The sequence below is a fragment of the Felis catus genome, chromosome A3 (genome assembly GCF_018350175.1).
Source record: "Felis catus isolate Fca126 chromosome A3, F.catus_Fca126_mat1.0, whole genome shotgun sequence".
NCBI lineage: Eukaryota > Metazoa > Chordata > Mammalia > Carnivora > Felidae > Felis > Felis catus.
Genome location: NC_058370.1, coordinates 66,012,996 through 66,032,789, shown reverse-complemented (window position 1 = coordinate 66,032,789; position 19,794 = coordinate 66,012,996). Strand labels below are relative to the sequence as shown.

At 43.3% G+C, this 19,794-nt stretch overlaps 1 protein-coding gene across 2 annotated transcripts in view; it reads right to left on the bottom strand.

Annotated features, from left to right (window-relative positions):
• Window positions 1-17,296: 17,296 nt before the first annotated feature.
• EPAS1 (endothelial PAS domain protein 1) overlaps window positions 17,297-19,794 on the bottom strand; it is an 84,495-nt gene continuing 81,997 nt past the window's right edge. For both annotated transcript variants that reach the window (XM_023251650.2, XM_023251651.2), the window contains exon 16: window positions 17,297-19,568. In XM_023251650.2, the coding sequence (XP_023107418.2) occupies window positions 19,417-19,568 (152 nt within the window). In that variant the 3' untranslated portion in view covers window positions 17,297-19,416. The remainder of the gene's footprint in view (window positions 19,569-19,794) is intronic.

The following is a 19,794-nucleotide window of genomic DNA, read 5'->3' as shown; positions in this document are numbered from 1 at the left end:
CTGTCTTTCCCTAAAAGTAGTCATTCTGAAGCCAAAACTGTGAATCGGGTCAGGCAGGGCATTTTGAGGCTGATTCAAAGTTCTCTCAGTCTAACAGCTGTGTTTCAGGGGCACTGATGGGAGCAGTGGGGCAACAGGGCCACCACTGAACAGGATCTTTGTGCCAGGCACTGAGCTGGACACCCCACGTACTTCATCCCACACAGTCCTCACTGAGACCTTAGGAGCTGGGGGTCGTGTTCTTTGTGCAGAGGAAACTGAGGAACCAGGTTGCCCACTCCCAAGTGTCTGTCTCTAAGGCCAGTCACTCGAGATTTGGACACATCTTTTCCTTACAGGCTGGCCTTCAGCTCCCGGAAGGAACTAAGTCTGTGGGCCTTCGTGGTGTGGGCTCCTTCCTCCAGGAAGCCTCCCCTCTTTAAATGTGTGTTGTCTCCAGGTGCTTCCTGCAGCCTCTACCCCATACTTCCTGAGGAAGCTGAAGCTCAGAGAAGGTTTGGAACATTCTGTCAGCCACCCAGAGAGAACCATTTTGGTATGGATGTGTCAAAATGGCCCTGTCCAAATGTAAAATCACTGGTTATTTTTTTTTTTAAGTCCCCAAGTGATGTGTCCCATAGGCCTCCTTCAGTCACTGACCGCACATTAGTCCTCATGCCCAATCCCTGACTTCGTCTCCTCTCTCAGCCCCCACTTGACCCTCAGATCTCAGATGATCAGGTTGGGGGCAGGGAGAGAATAAAGATTTACATGTTAAAATTTTGTGACTTTTTAAAAGCAAAATGTTTAGTGTATGTGTGTGGTTGTGTTGGTTTTAGGTGGCCTTAAAATGTCCCCAAATGGGCCCTCTTCCAGAGTGTCAAAGCTTGGGGATTTCCCTGGGAAGTGCCCCTGCAGAGGGTGGGGCTCCCGGGTCACAACAGCCTCCGATAGGCCTGGCCACAGTTTGTCTGTAAAATCCGAGTTCCCTGCCCCTGAGACCTGCTGGCTCCCTTCTTGACAACAAGAGGGGTGCTAAGAATCCTACAGGACACAGAGCTGGGCTCCGTGCACACAGGGCAGGCTACCCCTGGGACCCAAGCGGGGACCTTAGTGAGTTTAGCCAATTCTGGCGGTGGCCATGGGGCCTGGAGGGAAGGTATTTAGCTAGGCGAGTGTGGGGTTTGGACCCAGGCCGACTGAGCTCCAGCTTTGCCACTTACCACATGGGTGACCTTGGATTGGCCCCTTAACTGCTCTGAGGCTCATGTCCTCATTCATCGTAAAGGGAGAAAATGGTGCCTTAGCCATAAGTTTGCTGCGAGGGTTAAATACTGATACATCGTTGTAGCTGTTTGCCCTTCAGTTCTCATAATTCCATTAGCCTGTGTGCTGTCCACGCTTTCCCTCACCATTGGCCCGAGAACATAGCAGAGTAGTAACCGACTCTTATTCCTGAAGGACTTCAAGAACAGTGGCTGCCTGGGGGTGGGGGTGAAGGAGAGAGGGAATGTAAAGGGAAGGATGAAACTCGGCAGATGGTGGGAATGTTCACTGTTTTTGTGGTGATGCTTTGGTAGGTGTATGTCAAGGCTGGTCAGTACGTGCACTTTTTTGAGAGAGAAGGTAAGCGTGTGTTTGTGGGAGAGGAGCAGAGGGAGAGAGAGAATCTCAAGCAGGTTCCATGCTCGGCGTGGAGCCCAACGCAGGGCTCGATCCCATGACTGTGAGGTTATGATGTGAACTGAAATCAAAAGTCAGTCAGTCACCCACGCGCCTGGCATTTGTGCACTTCAATTATACCACAATAAATTTGGAGAGAAAATTTAAAAGATGTGTTTCAAATGGGCACAAAGGACAAAAATGTGCTTTAATGCTACATTTGAATTTCATTAAACTACAACGGAACGTTAAAAGCAGCTTTGGTGCACCTGGGTGGCTCAACTGGTTAAGTGCTGACTCTTGATTTCGGCTCAGGTCATGATCTCACGGTTTGTGGGTTTGAGCCTTGCGTCGGGCTCTGTGCTGACAGTGAGGAGCCTGCTTGGGATTCTGTCTCTCCTTCTCTTTGCCCCTCCCAAGCTCTATTCCTCTCAAAAGCAAACAAGCAAAACAAACAAACCCAACAAAACGGCTTTGTCTGTGGCCTATCAGTAGGTGGTCTCACTAGACCATCACAGTTGGTCTGTGAGCTAGGCCAGACTGTGCTGTACCTCATTCTGCCAGGATCACGTTTACGGTGATATTCCTCATGCCCAGCCCAGAGTCTAGTGCCCAGGAGGTATGCAAAAAGATTGATGGGTTATTGAATGAAAATATGAACAGATGGATGTGGAAATGAAGCCCCTGGACTTGCAACCAGCTCTTCTCTATCAAGCCTGCTTTGGAGCCGGAGAATGTTGTCAGTGGTTCCCTCCTATTCCCCCCAACCTCTGGTCTGTCCAGGATGCCATGCCGGACCCTTGGTGTTGGTCTCCCTACCACCCTGTCGCCTGCACCCTCCCCCAGAGCACCTGCTTTTCCTGCACACATTTCCTGGGGCCTTAGCTGCTGTCTGATGGTTGCATCTGCACACAGGTGGAAGAGCGATGGTGCATGGGTGTTTAACTCCCAGATCATGTATTTTCCATTTTGGAGGAATGCAGACCATGGCTGCTTCAGTTTCCTCGTGGGCATGATGGGGGGTTGGGACCTGATGGCCTTTGAAACCTGGTCCTTCTCTGGCACCCAGGTGCTATCATCCTGGACACCATTGTTTTCTCCTTGGATTGACGTATTTACCTGCTGACATGATACAAAATTCAAAAGGTAGAATAGTGGCTCTGCCTCCTAGTGCCTGGCCATAGAGGTGACCATCACTGCTGGGTCCTCAGGTGTCCCTCCAGGGACATTTCAGTATACAGAAACCTAGAATAAATCTTGAGGACTTGGGCCACACTGTGTCAACATTTGTTTGTTTTGACACTGGAATGCTATCGTCGAGATGCCCCATAATTTATTCAACACCCTCCCCCCAGCTTAAAAATAGTGCTGCAATGCATATCCTTATATATGTATCTCTGTGCACATGTACAAATATAACTACAAAAATCCTAGAGGTAGAGTTGCTGGATCAAAAGATATATATGGCATTTCAGTTTGTATAGATATGACCAAATTCCCATTCAATGATATTTACAATTTATACTTCCACCTACAATATAAAGTGCCCATCTGCCCACAAACCAGCACCAATAATATTTATCAAATCATTAAGTGTATAGTAGATGAGTTTTCCCAGAGTGGAACATGCCTATATAACTACCTTCTAGGTTAGAAGTCGCATATTAACAGCATTCCAGAGCCCGCCCCCCATGCTTTTTTGTCACTACTCACTATTCTGCCCAAGGGTAATCAATATCTGACTTATTGCTTTTTTGAGAAAGTGCACGTGCAAGTGGGGGAGGGCCAAAGGGAGAGGGAAAGAGAATCTTAAACAGGTTCCATGCCCAGCAGGGAGCCCGACTTGGGACTGGATCTATGATTGTAAAATCAATAGTCTGAGGCTTAACCAACTGAGCTACCCAGGTGCCCCAATATCTTAAAATTTATTTTTAATGTTTATTTTCGAGAGAGAGAGAGACAGACAGAGTAGGGTGAGCTGGGGCAGAGTGGGGTGAGCAGGGGAGGAGCAGAGAGAGGGAGACGCAGAACCCAAAGCAGGCTCCAGGCTCTGAGCTGTCAGCACAGAGCCCGTTGTGGGGCTCGAACTCACAAACTGTGAGATCATGACCTGAGCCGAAGTCATACACTTAACTAACTGAGCCACCCAGGTGCCCCTTAATATCTGACTTTTTTAATACCATACATTAGTTTTGCCTGTACTAAACTTTTACATGGGATTATACAGTTTGTAACCTATTGCTTCTGGTTTCTCACACTCAGCATTTATGAAACTCATCCGCGTTCTTGTGTGTGGCAGCACTCATCCATTTTCATTGCTGTTGCATATTCCATTAAAAAAAATATAGCTTGACTTAATTTGTCCATTCTGCTGGTGACAGACATTTGGGTGGATTTTAGTCTGGGGCCACTGAGAATAATGCTGTTACGTATGTTCGTGTGCCTGTCTTGCAGGACAACTGTACTAATTTCTCGGGCATTTCTATGAGCAGAGCAGCTGGGTAAGGCAGCATGCTTATGTTCAGCTGCCTGGCATTGTGTGAAAGCTCCAGCCGCTTTGTGTCCTCTCCAGGACTTGGTGTTGACAGAGTTTTTTAGCCATTCTTTGGGGGTGGAAGTGGTTTCTCACTGTGGTTTTAGTTTTCATTCTCCTGATGACTACTGCATTTGAGCTCTGTTTTATATTTTTTGCCCATAAAAACTTCCATAAAGTGTCTCTGCGAGTCGTTCATTAATGTTTCTATTGTTTTTAAAATTGATTTGAGGAATTCTTTATATATTCTGGACATGAGGTTTTGTTTCTTGTTTTTTTTTTTTTTTTTTTTGGTCAGATGTAAATACTGCAAATATTGTCTCCCATTCTGTAAATTACCTTTCCGTGTACAAGAAGTCTTGTCTACTTTGAGGTGACGAAGATAGTCTCCTATGTTCTTTTCTAGAGGCTTTATATATCTTTTATGTTTAGATCTCTATTCCATCTGGAAATCTCATTTGGTATAAAGTAGGAGTTAAGAACAATTTTTTTCCCCATATGGATATCCTATTGATTGGGTATATTTATTGAAAAGACCATCCTTTCCTCATTGCTCTGCAGTATTATTACCTTTGTAATAGAGTGAGTGTTCATGTATGAGTGGGTTGATTTCTGGGCAGTCTTTTTCTGTTTTACTGGTCTATTTGTCTATCTTTACATGATATGCTGTTATGATTTTTGTGATTTTACAATAAGTTTTGGTATCCAGGAGTATATGTCTTTCAACTTTGCTCTTCTTTAATATTGTTTTGGATACTTTTGACTCTTAGCATTTCCACATAAAGTTCAGAATACAGTTTTCAGACTACAAACACACATATACACACAAACTAAGCTCTAGTGTTCTGATGGGGACTACATTTGATACGTAACTAAATTTGAGGAGAATTGATATCTTAGACATAATGACTTTTCCAATCCATGAACAAGGGATAGCCCCTCTTTTATTTTGGTATTTAATTTTTTCTCAATATTGTTCAAGGTTCTGTATTTAGCACTCTTCTTCATCTTCTATGTCTATTTGGATATTATATTTTTACTGATTGAGTAAATATTTTAAAATGTTATTTTTCAATTATTAGCATATAAAAATACAGTTGACTTTTATATATTTATATTCAGTAATCTGAAGATCCTTTTGCATTTTCTGTATACACAATCATGTAGCCTATAAATAATGACAGGTTTTTTTCCTTTCTAATCCTTGTTCTTTTATTTATTTTTCTTATTTTATTTCACTGGCTAGGTCCTCTAACATTGTGTTGAATAGAAGTAATGACAGTTGGCATCTTTATCTTGTTTCTCTCAAGGGGAAAGCTTTTAGTGTTACTATTAACTTCACCACTAAATATGATGTTTATTTAGGTTTTTAAATAAATATCCTTTATCAGATTGAGAGAATTACTCTCTATTCAAAGTGTACTTAGAGTTTTTTTCCTAATAATGCATTTCAAATTTTATCAAATATCTTTTCTAGATCTCTTGAGTTTATTCTGTTAATATGGTGAGTTACATTGATCATTTGTTAAATTAGCTTTGTATTCTTTAATAAACTCAGCTTTCTCATAGTGCATTTTCCTTCTTATATGTTACTGGGTTTGATTGGATCATGTTTTTTGAAGATATTGAAATTGGTGTTTGTGAAAGAGATTGACCTCCTGTAAGCTTTCTTTCTTGCTAAATGCTTGTCAGGCTTTGGCATCAAGGCTTTGTTGGCCTTGTAAATGAATTCAAAGTAGTCCCTCTTTTTCTGTTTGCTAAATGTGTTTGAGAAAGAGTGATTTTCCTCAAACACTTGGGAGAATTTAATAATGAAGCCATCTGGGACTGAAGTTTTCTTAGTGGGAAAGTTTTATTTAAGGATTCAGTTTCTTTAATTAATATGGAATTATTTTCTATTCTTGAGTCAGTCTTTTGTTTTACAAGAAGTTAGTCCATTTCATCTAGTTTAATGGCATAAAGTTGTTTTTAATATTCTTTTAGAGTCTTTAACTTTATTTTGGGATATTTATAACTTGTATACTTTGTATTAATAATTTGTCTCCTTTTCTTGAGGTGTTTATCAATTTTATTGTTTTCAAAGAACTAACTTTAGCTTTATTTTTCTTTATTTTATATTTGCTTTCTATTTCATTGTTTTCCTCTCATATTATTTTCTTATTTCTGCTATTAGGTTTAATTTGCTATTTATTTCCTAACCTTGATATAAATACTTATATCATTGGTTTTCATCCTTTTTTTTTTTCTTAATGTATCTCTTTAAGGCTATAAAGTTCCCTTTAAGCATGGCTGTAACTGAATCCTAGAAGTTTTGACACACTGCTTTCATTAATATTTAATGTCTGCTCTAATTTCCAATGTGATTTTTTTTTGGACAAAGTACTGTATATTCCTTACATTCAAGACTTTGTGATTCTTTTTTTTTTTTAATTTTTTTTTTTAACGTTTATTTATTTTTGGGACAGAGAGAGACAGAGCATGAACGGGGGAGGGGCAGAGAGAGAGGGAGACACAGAATCGGAAACAGGCTCCAGGCTCTGGGCCATCAGCCCACAGCCTGACGCGGGGCTCGAACTCACGGACCGTGAGATCGTGACCCGGGCTGAAGTCGGATGCTTAACCGACTGAGCCACCCAGGTGCCCCCAAGACTTTGTGATTCTTAAACTTCCGTTTGGTTACCGACTTCTAGTTTAATTCCACTTCATTCAGGGACTATACTGTGTATCATTTAAAACCTTTGAAATATATTGATATTTGCTTGGTACTAATACTATGGCTTAGTACAGGGCCAATTTTAGTAAATTCTCCATCTGCACTTGAAAGAATGTCTGTTCTTGGGGTGCCTGGGTGGCTCAGTTGGTTAAGTGTCCAACTCTTGATTTCAGCTCAGGTTGTGATCTCAGGGTTGTGAGACTGAGCCCTGTACCCGGCTCCACGATGAGCGTGTAGCCTGCTTAAGATTCTCCATCTCCTTCTCTCTCTGCCCCTCCCCCCCCCCCCCCCCCCCCCACACACACACACTCACACACACGGAATGTCTATTCTGTAGTTATTTGGTAAAAGTTCTACATATGCCATTAGGTCTGTTTCTTAATTGTGTACTTCAATTTTTTATGCCATTATCTACTTTATTTTTTATTGAACTATACTTCACATGCCATAATATTCATTCACTCTTTTGAAGTGTACAATTCAATAGTTTTTAGTATGTTAACAAAATTGTGCAACTATCACCACTAATTCCAGAATATTTCATCACCCCCAAAAGAAACCCTGTTCACTTCTCTCTTCTTTAGTCCTTGGCAACCACTAATTTACATTGTGTATCTATGGATTTACTTATTCAGGACATTTCGTATAACTGGAGTCATATAATGTGTGGCCTTTTGTGTCTGACATCTTTTGATCCATATCATGTTTTTAAGGTTCGTCCATGTTCTAGTATGTATTCGTTATGTTATATGGCTGAATAAGTAATATTCCATTGTGTAGTTATACCACATCTTGTTTATGCTTTCATCAGTTGATGGACATCTAGGTTGTTTCTCCTTTTTGGCTATTATAAATAATGCCTCTATAAACATTTGTGTACAAATTGTTGTGTGAGCATAGGTTTTCAGTTCCTGGGGGTATGTAGATATATGTACGTGTGTGTGTGTGTGTGTGTGTGTGTGTGTGTGTGTGTGTGTGTACATGTATAAATTTCAGGGTCATATAGTAATACTATGTTTAAATTTTTGAGGAACTGCCAGACTGCTATCCAAAAAGCTGCACCATTGTACATTCCCACCAGAAATTTGAGGTTTACAATTTCCCCACATCCTCACCAACATTTGTTACTGTCTATCTTTTAGATTTAAGCCATTCTAGTGGTGTGTGAAGTGGTATCTGATTGTGGTTTTCACTTGCGTTTCCCTAACAACTAAAGACATTGAGCATATTTTTATATGCTTATTGGCCATTTGTGTATCTTCTTGGAGGAATGTCTAAAATCTTTTGCCCATTTTGAATTGGTTAATTGCCCATTTTAAAAAGGTTATCTGCCTTTCACTTGTTGAGTTGTGTCCTTTATATATTCTGAATATTAGCTCCTTATCAGATATGATTTCACAAATATGTCCCCTATTTTTTTTTTTTGGCAGATAAGTCCCCTATTTTGTGAGTCATCTTTTTACTTTCTTGATTATTATTTACAATTTTCCTGCTTGTTCTATCAGTTAAAATCTCCTACCATGATTATAGATTTTATGTTTTTTCTTGTGGTAGTATCTATTTCTAAGGCTTATTGGGTGCATAAGTCAGAGACTTATAATATCTTTCTGTTGTGCTGACACTTTTATTATGAGATGTCTGTCTTTATTTTAGTAATGCTTCTTCCTTAAAGCCTACCTATCTGCTATTAGTGTGCTATACCAGATTTTTGGGATTTTTTCTTTTTAGTGTTTGTCTTTTTTTGTTTGTTTGTTCTTTTAAATTCTCCTGTCTGTATTCTTATTTAGAAGTCCTATATCCTGTAAGCAGCTAATGTTTATTTTTTACACCCAGTCTGACATTTTGCATTTAGTTGAAATATTTAACTTATTTGTATTTTATGTAATTACTGATACATTTAGATTCAAATCTATCATCTTACTTGTTTTCAATTTGTCCCACTTATTCTATGCTCATTTTTCTCTCCTTTTTTGTTTTCTTTTGGAGTCATCATGTATTTTTTAAAGATTCAGTTTCTCTGCTATATTAGCTTGTTAGTTACACATTATTTTACAATTCTTCTAGTGACTTCCCTAGTGATTACAATATGCATTCTTGGCTTATTAAAGTTGAATATAAGTTAGTACATTGACCACTTCCTAGACAATGCAGAAACTGAAAGTCACTCCATTTACCCCTTCCCAACTTTTATGCTATTGTTTGCACATATGTTAATTTCACAGTTATTTAAAACTCCACAATATATTATCATTATTGCTTTAACAATCAATATTCACTTAGATTTATTCACTTACCTATCCTTTTCTTTGCTTTCCGTTTTCTCCTGCATTTATTTGTCTTTATCTGACATCTTTAAAAAATATTTCTTATTAAATACTTTCTTTTTCTTTAGAGAACAGTTTTGGATTTACAGAAAAATCACAAAGGAAGTACAGAGGATTGCCATTTATCGTGCGGCCACTTTCCCCTATTATCATCTTACATCAGTATAATGTATTTCTTACAATTAATGAACCAATACTGATGCATTAACACTAGGTAATGTACATACTCTAGTCAAATTTCCTTATTTTTAACCTAATGTTCATTTTTTCCCCATGCAAGAAATCGCATTATATTTAATCATCCTGTCTCCATAGGCTCCCTTTGTGACATTTCTCAAGTTTATTATTTTTTTTCCTAATGTTGGTTTATTTTGAGAGAGAAAGAGGGAAAGCATGAGCAGGGGAGGGGCAGAGTGGGAGAGAGAGAATCCCAAGTAGGCTCCATGATGTCAGTGCAGAGCCCAATGTGGGGCTCAATCTCACGAACAGTGAGATCGTGATCTGAGCTGAAATCAAGAGTCCAACTTAACTGATGAGCTACCCAGGCACCCCAAGGTTACTTTTTTTTAACTGTTTTAATTTTAATTTTAATTTTGAGAAACAGAATGAGAGTGAACTGGGGAGGGGTGCAGAGGGAAAGAGAAAAAGAGAAATCCCAAGCAGGCTCCATGCTCAGTGCAGAGCCCAGTGCGGTGCTTGATCCCATGATGCTGAGATCATGACCTGAGTCAAAATGAAGAATCAGAAGCACACGGACTAAGCCACCCCACCACCCCTCCTCTTCCTCCTTTTTTTTAAGTTTACTTATTTTTGAGGACCTTGACAGTTGTCAACAATACTAGGGAGGCATTTTGTAGAGTGTCCCTCAATTGGGATTTGCCTGATATTTTTCCTGTTACTAGATTGGTGTTACAGATTTTGGGGTGGGAGAACCACAGAGGTAAGGTGTCCTTTTTATCACATCTTGTCAAGGGTATACACAGTTAACAGGCCCCTCAAAATCAGGATCTGCCCCTGAGTGTGGGTCCCCATGCCCACTGACCATTCTAGGAAATGACACATGTGCCTCAGGTAGGTTGGGGAAGTAGCTGTGGATGCTCTGTCCTCAGGGAGTCTGTCACCACTCCCTTCTCAAGGTATGAGCATCCTGCTGTTCTGAGTGTAGTTGTGTTGAAAGACATGCCTCTGCTTTGCAACACGCTCCCTAGATGTAAGCCAACTATTTCATCTGGTGCTCATCCAGAAACACTGCGATTGTTCTGACACTGGAGGGGAAGCCGGCGGTGCTGGGCTGGCTGGGGTGCCAGTTTTCAACAGGGTCATACCTTCTGAAAAGGTTTGCAAGGGTTATTTTGGCTCAGGTGATTTTTGTTTTACTCACTGCCTTTAGATGTGACCCCACAGGGGGTGCTTGGGTGGCTCAGTCGGTTAAGCATCTGACTTTGGCTCAGGTCACGACCTCACAGCTTGTGAGTTCGAGTCCCGCATCGGGCTCTGTGCTGGCAGCTCATAGCCTGGAGCCTGCTTTGGATTCTGTCTCTCTCTCTCTCTCTCTCTCTCTCTCTCTGTCCCACCCCTGCTCACACTCTGTCTCTGTGTCTCTCAAGAATGAATCAACATTAAAAAAAATAAAAAAATAAAAAGATGTGACTCCACAGTATCTCCTAAATAGAAGCAGTAATTCTTAGAGACCATGCAGTTTAAATCTGTATAAGAAAACCGTTTTATTTTATTTTACTTTTTAAAATATAACGTATTGTCAAGTTGGCTAACATACAATATATACAGTGTGCTCTTGATTTCAGGGGTAAATTCCCGTGATTCATTGCTTACATACAACACCCAGTGCTCATCCCAGCAGGTGCTCTCCTCAATGCCCATCACCCATCCCCCCCCCTTGACCCCCCATGAACCTTCAGTTTATTCTCTATATTTAAGAGTCTCTTATGGGTTTCCCTCCCTCTCTGTAACTATTGTTTTTCCTTCCCCTCCCCCATGGCCTTCTGTTAAGTTTCTCAAGTTCCACATATGAGTGAAAACTTATGCTATCTGTCCTTCTCTGACTGACTTCTTCCACTTAGCATAACATCCTCCAGTTCCATTCACATTGTTGCAAATGGCAGGATGTCATTCTTTCTCATTGCCAAGTAGTCTTTATCTTCTTTATCTATTCATCAGATGATGGACCTTTGGGCTCTTTCCATGATTTGGCTATTGTTGATAGCGCTGCAATAACCATTGGGGTGCATGTGCCCTGTGAATCAGCATTCCTGTATCCTTTGGATAAACTCCTAGTAGTGCTATTGCTGGGTCGTAAGGTAGTTCTATTTAAATTCAGCAAAATTTGCACTTTCTTCTGACCAGACAGGAAAGGAACACTTAAGGAGCCGTTCAAGTTCCCCTCTTCCTGCGCCAATTTCCACGGGGGCCATCGATGTCTGACGGCCAGGCCAAGACCTGAGCAAAGATTTGAAATCACAGTGTTTCTTTATCTTGACAAGATCTCCTGAGATGACATCGTTCTCCAAGTAGCTTTGTTTGGTGATCAGGGTAAAGACCTTATTTCCCTGTTATACTGAGCAGGTGAACACTGACACATTGGGGAAAAAGTGAGGTTAACTCTTGAGTGTATTTGCACTGAGCTGAACGCTGTCTGACCTATGGGCCTGGTTCTATCATGTGGGGCCATCCAGAAAAATACACACTATGCTTCTCTGGATATTTGAAAGTGCGCTTTTGAGCTCCCCCAAATCTTAATTCCTCTGGGACAAACTGTCTCAACTTTTCTAGTCAACTGTTGTGATGTGGTTGTGAGCCCCATCATCATTTTCGTCTTCCTTCTGTGAGTAGATTCCTGTTTACGTCTCAAAGTGTGGTGTTAGAGAGGGCCATAGTGTATTGAGGTTGCTGCCTAGCTCATGGTCTTGTGGAACATAAGCTCCCAGGGCCTTAGCACAGCACAGCTCAGAGCTGGTGCCTAACCTGAGGGTCCTTGGTATGTGGGCTGCTGGGAATAGCCGGCCCTTACAGCAGAGGCCACCCCGGTCAGCATAGCGGCCACTCCATGTTTTAGGAAGCAGCAGGACTGGAAGCACATTCTCTCGATTTCCCACACCCATCTGGGCCAATTTACCCCATTCTGAGTTCTCTCTCTCATCCAGATTTGAATCTTTACTTGGAGCTCTGCCTTGGCTTTTAAGCAAGGCCCCCCAAATGATGTCAATGTTCATGCTCAGCTGCCCTCGCCTCAACCGGGCTAACAAGGACAGGAGAAGGTCCCTTTGTTTCTGGCCAATGGGTCCTCCAACTACAGCCGACTTCCTCTGTTTCTGTAAGCGCTGGGCCCACCTACAGGGTGTAAAACCCAGATGCCAAGAGGCCGGGAAGCGGGGGGGCCCTGGCTACCCTCACACCTACCCTAGAAAGCAACAACTCCACCTTTCATTCAGTGAGAACACTCGTGTGATGGTCCCTAGGCGCTGCGGGGTATAAGGAGGGCCTAGAAAATTCTGCAGGCAGGGTGGAGAAGCCATGCAGGCTGCAGGGGGGTGGTCAGCTCCCCACCCTTTGGCTTGCTACCTCTAAGAGATGGTCAGGATGATACACCATCTCTTTACTCTCTCTACCTCAGTCAGCGGTGGCAGACCAAGGCTTCCAGGTCATCTGTCACCATTTGGCCCCTGGCCCCAGTTGGTTCTCTGCACCCATCATTCTCTCCCATCTCCCATCCTCCAGATCCTTCCACCACACTCTCTGGAATCTGTCTGACATCAGCCACCTCCTAGATCCTCCCCTCTTCTCCGAACGTGCCTTCACCTTTCTCTTGAACTGGACCCTGGCTCTCTGCTGAGGCCCCTACTCCCTGCAGCCCTCAGGGAGGGGACGGTTTCTCTCCTATGTGCGGATATCAGGCAGGGCCTGGAGGGGGAGGGGGTCCTCCTAGTTTTGGGATGCTGCCTCCAAACCACTTCTCCCTTTTCCCTTCATGTCCTAGGACACTTCTTTCTCCTCGTGGCTGTCTACCTTGGCCTCTGGTCACTCCCCCTTCAGTGATTTCAGCCCATGGCTCATACCTCTCCTCCACCTCTCTGCTCAGCATCCTCGTGACCCCCACCTCATCAACCTGTCTCTCCTACTTCCTCATGTCTTCCCCTCCATGTTATTTCCACCACCTCTGAAATCTCAAAATTTGCTTTTCTTTTTAAAAGTTTTGTATTTACACAAAGTAGAATTCTTTTTCTGATGTATGGTTCTATGATTTGTGTACATGCACAGATTTGCATAACCAGCACCACTGCCAGGATATAGAACAATTCTAATACTCCAAAGAACTCCTCCATGCAGCCCCTTTATTCAAGCTGCTCCCACCGCTAACCCCTGGCAACCAATGATCTGTTGTCTCTTCCTGTAGATTTTGCCTTTTTCCAGAATGTCATATAAATAGAATTATTAGAACATACTGTTTGTTATTGCCTTCTTTCACTCGACAGAATACCTTTGCGCTTCCTCTATGTCATGTGAGTCAAGTTAGTTAACTTTGGTTGCCGAGTGGTATTCCATCGTTGGGATGGATTACAGTTTGGTTTTGTTTTAAATCCATACCCCTGTGGAAAGGCATCTGGGTTGTTTCTAGTTCTTGATAAATACAGCGGCATTGTTCACAAATAATGAATATTAATGAATATCTGTGGGCAGATTTTGCATAGATCTAAAGTTTTCACTCAAGATAAATACCTATTGTATTTATTTATGGTGGTGCTGGGTCATATGTGAGTCTAAGTGAAGTTTCAATGTTAAGTTTCCTCTCCTCTCTGGCGGTGACTATCTGCATGCTTCCTTTTCTCCACACCTCTCTCCGACCCCTGTCTGACCTTACTAAGGCCTCCGGTTCACTGAGCCTACCGATTTTGCATCGATCATCATCCGCCTCATCTTTTTTTCTTTCCTTCTCACACAACTTAGTTTTCATGGTCTAACATAATAGTCTTGGAAACATTCCTAGTGCCTTCTAACATACTGCCCCAGCTGCCCCCCAACCTGGTAACCTCAGCTATCCATCCATTCTGCCTCCACTAAGGTGGACCAATGTGGTTGGAGAAAAACATACAACTGTGCCAATGGGCTAATTTGTGACCCAAATCGCATTTGAACATCTAATACTAACCATCAATCTGACCTCCTGGAATGACAGTTCCATACTTCTCTCTCCTCAAAACTGATAACGCCTCCCATCCTCTCCACTGATGGTCTTGTCTCACACATCACTGAGGCAATGGAAACAATTAGATTAGAGGTTTCTCATCATCTTCCCCCCATCAATTCCGCCTGACAGGCTGCAGACTCATTCTTCTCTTTACCACCCCCTCCCTTAAAACGATCAACTTCCCATGCTTCCATCCATGGGTAGCCGCTCCATGCTGCCCTGGATCCCATCTGTGGCCACCCCACCTTCTCGGTGGTGGTATTCCTGAAAGTATACCTTCTCTTTTCTGTCCTGATTGATTTTTCCCTCTGCCATCACCATATAAACACTCCAAATACTATAGCTCATCTTGAAACATAACTTCCCTGAAAAAAAAAAGTCTCTAACTTTACAGGGGGCAACCTGACATGCAGTACCTCAGCCAACTAATTGAGATGAACATCAGCAGTGAGATGTCACATTGATCGTATGTGGCCTTGATATGAAGCGATGAGAATGGCACTTTACCTCTACAGTCTTCCTCCCACAAACTCATCATCTAACTATTCTAACTATGAAGATAACGTGAGAGAAATCCAAATTGAGGGATGCTGTAATTTAAGAATATCTGAATAGCACTCCTCAAAACTGTCAAGGTCGTCAACAACACGGAAAGTCTGAATGGCTCTTATGATGGACCATGAAAACTATCAGTGTAGAGAAACCTAAGGACTCATGGCAATTACATGCAGTGTGGTATCTGGGATGGGATCCTGGAACATAAAAGAAATACATTAGGCCAAAACTAAGAAAATTTGAATAAAGTACAGATTTTAGATAATAAGAACGTATCCATATTGGTTCCTTTGTTGTGACATATGTCCCATAGTAATGTTAACAAAAGAGGGAACTGGATGCAGGAATGCTCTAGAATATTCTTGCAACTTGTTTATGATTCTAAAATTACTCTAAAACGGAAGTTCATTAAATGTTAAAAAGCAAAACAACCCGTCCTCCAGCTTTACTCCATTTCCCTGCTTCCCTTCACAGGGAAACTTCCTGAAAGAGTTGTGTGTTGCTGTGGTCTCTATCTGCCCCTGCCCCACCCAGCTCATTCCTCAATCTACTCCCATCAAGCTGCTTTTCTTAGCTCTCTACCCAAATTACTTCGGACAAGGTCAGTGATGATCTTCGATCTTCGTGTTGCCAAACCTGATGTTCCCAGAGCCAACTTTGTTTCCTTCTCTTACCTGGCCTTTCAGTCTAGGGTGTGACCCAGTTAACTGTTCCTGCTTCCTGGAACACCCTCTTCCATTGGCTTTTGGGATGTGACATTGCTGGGTTTTTCCTACTCGTGGCTGCTTCTGCTTAGCCTCTTTTCTGGCTCCTCCTCTGACTTTGACCAGCACTTACATGGCCCAAAGCCTCTACCTTAGAATGGTACTCTCTATGCTCTTATCTCCTGGGTAATTTAATCCAGTCTCATGAAGTATAACTTACCTGCTGTTGACTCCCAAATTTATATCTCCAGGCCTCATCTATGAAATAGGGACTATTATACCCAGTTCACAGGGAGGCAGACACAGGCTCTCGGGCATGAAGGGGCTTCCCCGAGGTTACACAGCTAGAAGCAGCAGAGCCAGGACCTGAACTCACATCTCTGTGACTACAGGCCTGTGCTGTGAGTGGCCAGGCTGCCCTTTCCCCCAATCCTAGCATCCTGTCTGCTCCCCAGGGTCCCCTGCATGTACTATCATTCTGGCCTTATGCTTTCGTCCTCCTCCTACACTCCTGGAATGACCTTCCCGCCATTCCCCCCTTACTAAGCTTCTTCCCTCCCAGCTGTGGTGGGAGGTTTCTGCATTCTTGAGGCCCAGGCTGATCTTTCCTGGCCTCCTCTGAACTGCCACAGGACCTGGACTCTGCCCAAAAGCAACTGAGGGCTCATTTGCATCTATTAGTTTTGTGCTTTTTGAACCCAACATGGGCGTCCTTGGCCCAAGTACAAGTGTAGCTGGGGACACTGGAGCACAGTATTTGAGACAGGGACTATCTGGGAAAATGAGGGCCAAGGGCCTCCATCGTTGCACACCGGCTCACACAGGGGAGTTGTTCAGGATTTTGTTTCCGCCACTATCTGGTAAGCTCTTGTGGAGATCATGACTTCACCAAATGAGTATCGTTAAAAAAAAACAACTGTGTGTAGGGGGGAATACTCTAAAACTCTTTTCTCCTGGGTCCTGCCTGGGTGGTCATGGAAGTGAAGCGATTGATTTCATTTTCACAGAGGCCACAGAGAAGCCAAGCAGTTCCCATCGGGGCCACAGAGGTCAAAGGAATATGCTGGAATGGCCGGGGCTAGGACTGATGGCTGTAAGCAGAGGCTGCTGCCGGCTGTCTCCCCAGCCCTGCATGGAGACAGCTGCCTATTCATAAGCAGGTCATGATTTAGAAAAGTAAAATTTGAACTCGAGAACGCATCACATACGGTCTCGGTCTGAGGCAGTCTTTGCCCTTCCCATCCTACCTGGGAAGGTCCCGCTGGAGCCCTGCCACCTCCAAATGGAGGGCCTTCCTGACCCTTCGCGCAGCTGTCACGCTGCTTCACATAGTCTTCTGAAAGCAGGGCCGTGACTTCTGTCCTTGGGGACCCCCTAGGATATGAGAAAGGGCCCAGAGGCAGACAGAAAAATATGTGGGAAATATGGACAATGCAACATGGCGCCCAGTCTTGAGCCGTTCCTAAGTGTTAATGTTGCTCTGTTCTTCCCGTCGGCTGGCCTCCGTTGCCTCACAGAGATCAGCGCCAAGGTTCGTGGTCTGTAAACCGTTTAACAGATTCTTTGCTTTACGTCGGTGTAGCCCATGATAAGTCCCCACGGAACAAGAGTCACCGGCAGTGGTAGGATCAGAACACTTTAATAAGATATCAGTGTCAAAATACATTTCTTTATAAAGTTAAGCTCCCCTATAGTAATAATGTTGTCAGTAGGAGTTTGACAATACAATAATGTTCATGAACTCGTTACGTTGACAGGTAAGGTTACTATGAAGCTTGGAATATTTTTCAGAGTGTTTTAGTAAAACTGCAAGGGTAAAAATGCCCTTAATGCTGAGGCAACACACACAGGAAATCAAACACCAAACACCAGCGTTTACGCGTCAGTAACCCTTCAAGTTCTGCCGCCGTGCGTGGGGCAAAGCGGTGGTGCTAAAGTGTGATTTGGTCAATGCAGCGACCGGGTCATTCTTCTTAGAGATTTCTTTTGAAATTGTTTTTTTTGTTGTGTTTTTGGCAATATGTCCCTCCAGCTTTACCAAATTCTTCACCTGCTGTGCTGTGTGTTTCTAGAAACTTCCTTGTTGTCTCCAGGACAGAAAAGCTCCATGTGATTGGTATTTAAAAACCAAAAAGGTATCGTCCTTCTTACCCAGTGAGTTACAAAGTGCTCTGAGAACACTTGATTTTCAGTGCTTCCTACCTAAATAAGTCACTTCAGGTGACAGACAGAACTTGGGGAAGGCCTGAGGCTAGGGGCCACCCAGGAAGTCTGCCTGCTATTCCTTGCTGGGCCACCTAACGGCAGGCTGAGGAAGGGGTGCGTGGCCGGCCAGGACCAGCTGTGCCCCCTTCCCATATTCTCTCTCAGGCCAGCAACATGTGCTCCAGGCTGGTAAGCTGGGAGCACCATGGCTGGATCACGACCCCCATTTCTGAATCCCGTCTTTCATGAACTCCCACCAAAACCGTCTCGTGGTAATTCTGGAAATAGCCAAATGTGCCATGTGAAAGACCTTTTGGGTCCCATAGCTCAGTGCACTTGAAGGGCTGGCAACAAAATCTGAAGAAAAATTAAAGCACTTCCCCTCCCTTAGATTTGCCCCACCCTCACCCCCACCCCATGACATGCCATCAGACCCTCTTGGCAGCAATAATAATATACATACATACATACATACATAATACATATAGAACACGAGAAGACAGCTCGCAGTGCTCCCACACTTTATGATTCCACGTCTTGGATTGTCTGTCATGCCCAGGGCATATCCCCGAAGCAAAAAGCCACCAGCAAGAGGCCTTGAGCAGTGCTGGTACAGGCCCGTGGGAGTTCTGTACAATCTGCAGTGTCAGCAACACCAGGGGAGAGAAAATGGACAGCTTCAAAAAGATCTTAAAGTGATTTCGTGAGCAGGATTCCATTTCCAAGTTTTTAGATATTACAAAGTACCCATATATATGATAAACACTTAACCCAGATATAACTTTTCTTTTTAAAGAACTCTTATATTTTTGAATAATAATTACCAAACAAATCCACTGAATGCGGGAGAAAAACCACACTGGGGGAAAAGCCACACTACACAACCTTCACAGTTAACCCCATATGCTGGAGCCCACCCTTTGCATTTTCCTTTTCCCCAACAGTTGTGTCAAAATTAGAGCCGAGAGTCAGCTTAAGAAAAGAAGAAAAGATGGAAATTTATTATATGGTGATTAGTTTTAAAAAAGAAGGAAGGGCTTTGAGAGGGAAGAGGCCATGAAAATCAAGCTTGGAAAGCAAAATTATTTTGTTTCTCTTTGGCAACAACAACAACAACAACAAGACCTTTTTAGTTAAATGAAGCCAAAGCTTTCCCTACAAGAGAACAAATGTACACAAAACTCGTTAGTATGGATATCGTGTGTGTGAGAGAGCGAGACAGAGGGACTCATGAATAATATAAATTAGAAGTAATCAAAGTCGGGGGAAGAAAAATCTTACAAAATTTAAGAACGTTTCATTGACAGAATAAAACACAGCAGGTAAAACAACTGTGCATCTTAAAAATACACTAAAGTGAGCATCTTTAGAAAAAGGCCACCACGTGGGGACGTGGGCGAGTTCACCAGGTAGGTACATCTTGTAAAAAGTGTGTTGGTGTTAGAAATACCTAGTTGCAAAAATAGACGTAGAGAGTGAAGCTGGTGGGGCGGCGCGGGCAGGGGGGGCGGGGGGCCTGCCCAGTGGAGGGCCCTGGCTCAGGTGGCCTGGTCCAGGGCTCTGAGGAGGTCCCCTCCTTGCAGGAGCGTGGAGCTTCCTGGCACAGGAACATTCACCTCACAGTCATATCTGGTCAATTCGGGCAGCAGGTAGGGCTCAAAGGAGGGCCCAAGCAGCCGACTCGCCATGCCTGAAAGAATGAGAGTTTTAAAAACATGGTACCAAATGTGCCAAAAGGGTCTCTTCCATAAGAGGGGTTCTGGCGTGTTTCCCCCAAACAGTACCCTTTTCGTGATGGTATCTATGTTTTGTAAATGGCAGCACACTCAGGCAGCCCAGGGAGGAAGACGGGCATCAGGTGCCTAACCCAGAGAACAAGGTCCAGGAGGGTGGCCCCCGCAGAGCTCTCTGGGCAC